This window comes from Desarmillaria tabescens (assembly GCF_030435595.1).
Source record: "Desarmillaria tabescens strain CCBAS 213 chromosome Unknown EV420scaffold_319, whole genome shotgun sequence".
Classification (NCBI taxonomy): domain Eukaryota; kingdom Fungi; phylum Basidiomycota; class Agaricomycetes; order Agaricales; family Physalacriaceae; genus Desarmillaria; species Desarmillaria tabescens.
This window is the reverse complement of record NW_026848618.1, coordinates 1-3,003: the sequence shown is the minus strand read 5'-3', so window position 1 is coordinate 3,003 and position 3,003 is coordinate 1. Positions and strand designations below refer to the sequence as shown.

Here is a 3,003-nt window from a genome sequence, read left to right as displayed (position 1 = left end):
TCCCGGGCCGTTCTGCCTTACCTGCGTCAACGAAGTTCGAACCCAAAGTCCAACACCAACATCATCAGGTCCAAAGCAGGTGACTGGTTTGGGTGTAACTCTCTATACATTGATAAGGGGTCATCAAACACTCGCCATCATGCATGGTCTGCGCGATACATCCCTCGGTAAATTCAACGGTTATTTTTGTTTCTTTTTCGTCCAAAATCTCGAAATGGGGTTGAAGGAACGATCGCTATAGGAGAGTACATAAGGTATGAACAAAAAAACTCATTGTACACGAATCGAGATAGCTAATCTCAATACTACGTAGTCCATGCAGGCAATCCAAGGTCACTTGATCTTTACGTTCGAAGGAAGGGACCGAGATCCATGAGATGGCCTGTTCCTTTTCTAAAGCTTTCCATATGGGCTTGTAAGTTGACGGGACCTGGATCATTGCCGATCTATAAATAGTATCCTACACGGATAAATCTTTGTACCTAGTGCGTACAGACATATTCTCTTGGGAGATTAATTGTTGAATCAAAGTGAGTAACGTAGCACACATACTTTTCTCCCATATCTCAAATGAGCGTCTCGTTTTCAGGGTGAATAACATGTCCCATGATCAATGTCCTTGATGTGACCTAAAGGCTGGGAAGATTATACCGAATGTTCTCTCACATTATCTCTATTTGTGTCATGATCTCGAATACTAGTCAGCAATCCACCATGTTCAGCATTCGAGGAATCGCACTTGTCACAGGAGCAGGTCCATCTACGTCCTTTTGGCTATATTGAACCTTTACTCACCTCTTCATAGGAAGCGGTATCGGGAGAGCGACTGCTCTTGCATTGGCCCGGGCAGGGGCATCAGGTCTGCATCTAGCCGACCTAAACCGCGGACGCCTGGAAGAAACGATGAAGGACGTCACAGCCGAAGCTACAAACCCCCAGTTTAAAGTTTATATGTCTGAAGCGGATCTGAGCAAGGAGGACCAGGTTATCCGAACGGTTCAGGATGCTGCTAACAACTTCGGGAGAATCGACTACGCTGCCAACATCGCCGGGGTAAGCACATCCTTATGATAGAGTTCTGACTCATGAGATGTACGATAGATATCCGAAAACATTCTTGCGCCGACGGCAGATACATCTGTGGCTACTTATGACCAAGTCAACAACATCAATGCTAGGGGAGTTTTCCTCTGTATGCGCAAGCAGCTGAAGGTAATGCGAGACCAGGAGTCTGTTGCTCACATACCTGGTAGGCCAGGCGTGCGTGGTTCCATCGTAAACATGAGCAGCGTGTACGGATGTCTCGGCGCGAACGGGTTCACGAGCTACGTTACGTCCAAGCACGCAGTTATAGGTCTGACGAAAGCTGCTGGTTCGTTTTGTTTTAACATGATTCTGCAGGTGTGTAACACAGACAATAGCTATCAGTCACAGCGTTGACGGTATTCGCATCAACGCGGTGTGTCCTGGATTTATCGATACGCCAATGGTAGAGAACGTAAGCCAATATTTTGATTTCCCAACCTTGCTGGAGATGGCTGTTCCGATGAAGGTAAGTTGAGTTCTTGTACGACCTCCATCGTATTGATGATCATCTTTAGCGGTTTGGTATGGCTGAGGAAATCGCAGATGTGATCGTCTTCTTGCTGAGCGAGTGTGCAAGCTTTGTAACAGGACATTCGTTCATTGCAGATGGAGGATCTTCCATCTTGTGAATTTCGTTCTGGTTCATTGCGGATATTTCGAAAAGTGTTATATGCTCTTTATTACTAGCGTCATTCGCTGATGTTCTATTTGGGTGCTCTAATTACTCTCTCTTCCACCACGCCCAACTTGGTCCGAAAGAATCTTCATTAGCAGGGCCCGCAGCAACTGGAGGAAAGTCTCCGTCGGTATCTGCCACCCAACACTCGGCAGCTTCCAGTTGTCGCTCCGGCGCGTAGGATTGTAGCTTTGTCTTAAGCCTCGAATAGCTCCGTATGACACCCCGTATGCGTGCATCCAGCATTCTCAAGTCGGACGAGATTTGGGCAAGCTCGTCCGAGGTAGCCGAGGCCTGCTGTGCCGCAAAGTCCAGCGCTTTCGTTTTTCGATCCGTAACGTCAAAACGCACTTTATGAATGAATCTTTGAGATGATGGACCAGGTACTGATAAGGAACGTACTGTGTGATGACCGATGAGCAGAACTGGAGTGCCTCCGTGTCCTCCATGTACAACCGCAAAGTGGAAGCGTTCGTGGATTATGTATAAGCCGAGTCTGAGGGAAATCGATTGAATTTCCTAAGAAAACCAATGAGATTTACCATGATTTGGAAGGGATAAAACGTACTTCGAGCCTTGCCTTCTTTGCGGTGTCCTCTTTCAACCATTGCGAGAAACGGTGGACAGCATAGACAGCGGATGATATAGGCAACAAGTCCAAAAGGGAGCCATTGAGAGCTCAGAGACGCGTTGAATACGAGAAAAGTAAAAGTGGTGATAGGGTTTTTTGGGCCTATAATCTGGTTTGCGATGGCATCAGAAAGTACAGACGACCGTCAGGACATTGGCGACTTACAGGACGGCTGGGTAGATGTATTTCGGTCGAACGCCGTATTTACAAGATTACGGCATTCGTCCTTGGGGATCTCGGAAAGGATAGCCTCGAAAAGAAGCGGGGCAAGGTGGAGTTGGAACTTGAACGTTTGAGTATCAGCGAACATTCAACTTAGGTTTCCAAGTGACGTCCATCGACGGGCCGGTTTTTCCCATTTATCACGTGAACTTGAGGGCTGTCTTTTTAAAAGGTTATTCCGTTTCTCGCGAATAGCTTACTACTACTTCCCGATTACTTTTCCTTCCCGTTTGAGCTAGAAGTATTTCCACATCAGAAACCCAATACCTCGACTATATAGACTAAACGTTCTCCAAGACTGCGTTTTGTTAATACTAAGTTTCAACCAAATCCCAATTCCCTACGCAGGTGTCTGCATATCAACGCAATCGGTCGTACATGTAAGCGA

General features: G+C 46.7%; 2 protein-coding genes across 2 annotated transcripts; one reads left to right on the top strand and one right to left on the bottom strand.

Moving 5' to 3' along the window:
* The first annotated feature begins 475 nt into the window (after window positions 1-475).
* Window positions 476-1,755, top strand: EV420DRAFT_1606242 (3-oxoacyl-reductase). Its single transcript, XM_060475044.1, has 6 exons — window positions 476-528; window positions 642-754; window positions 806-1,053; window positions 1,102-1,372; window positions 1,422-1,552; window positions 1,602-1,755. Exons 2-6 carry the CDS (start codon window positions 655-657, stop codon window positions 1,713-1,715), a joined length of 864 nt encoding a protein of 287 aa, XP_060321363.1. The 5' UTR covers window positions 476-528; window positions 642-654; the 3' UTR covers window positions 1,716-1,755.
* On the bottom strand, window positions 1,756-2,703 carry EV420DRAFT_1606241 (uncharacterized protein; the record flags this gene model as incomplete). The annotated part of the gene is given in 5 exon segments (XM_060475043.1): window positions 1,756-2,126; window positions 2,165-2,196; window positions 2,216-2,281; window positions 2,416-2,495; window positions 2,559-2,703. 5 exon segments carry the CDS (start codon window positions 2,701-2,703, stop codon window positions 1,808-1,810), a joined length of 642 nt encoding a protein of 213 aa, XP_060321362.1. The 3' UTR covers window positions 1,756-1,807.
* Between the last annotated feature and the right edge of the window lie 300 nt (window positions 2,704-3,003).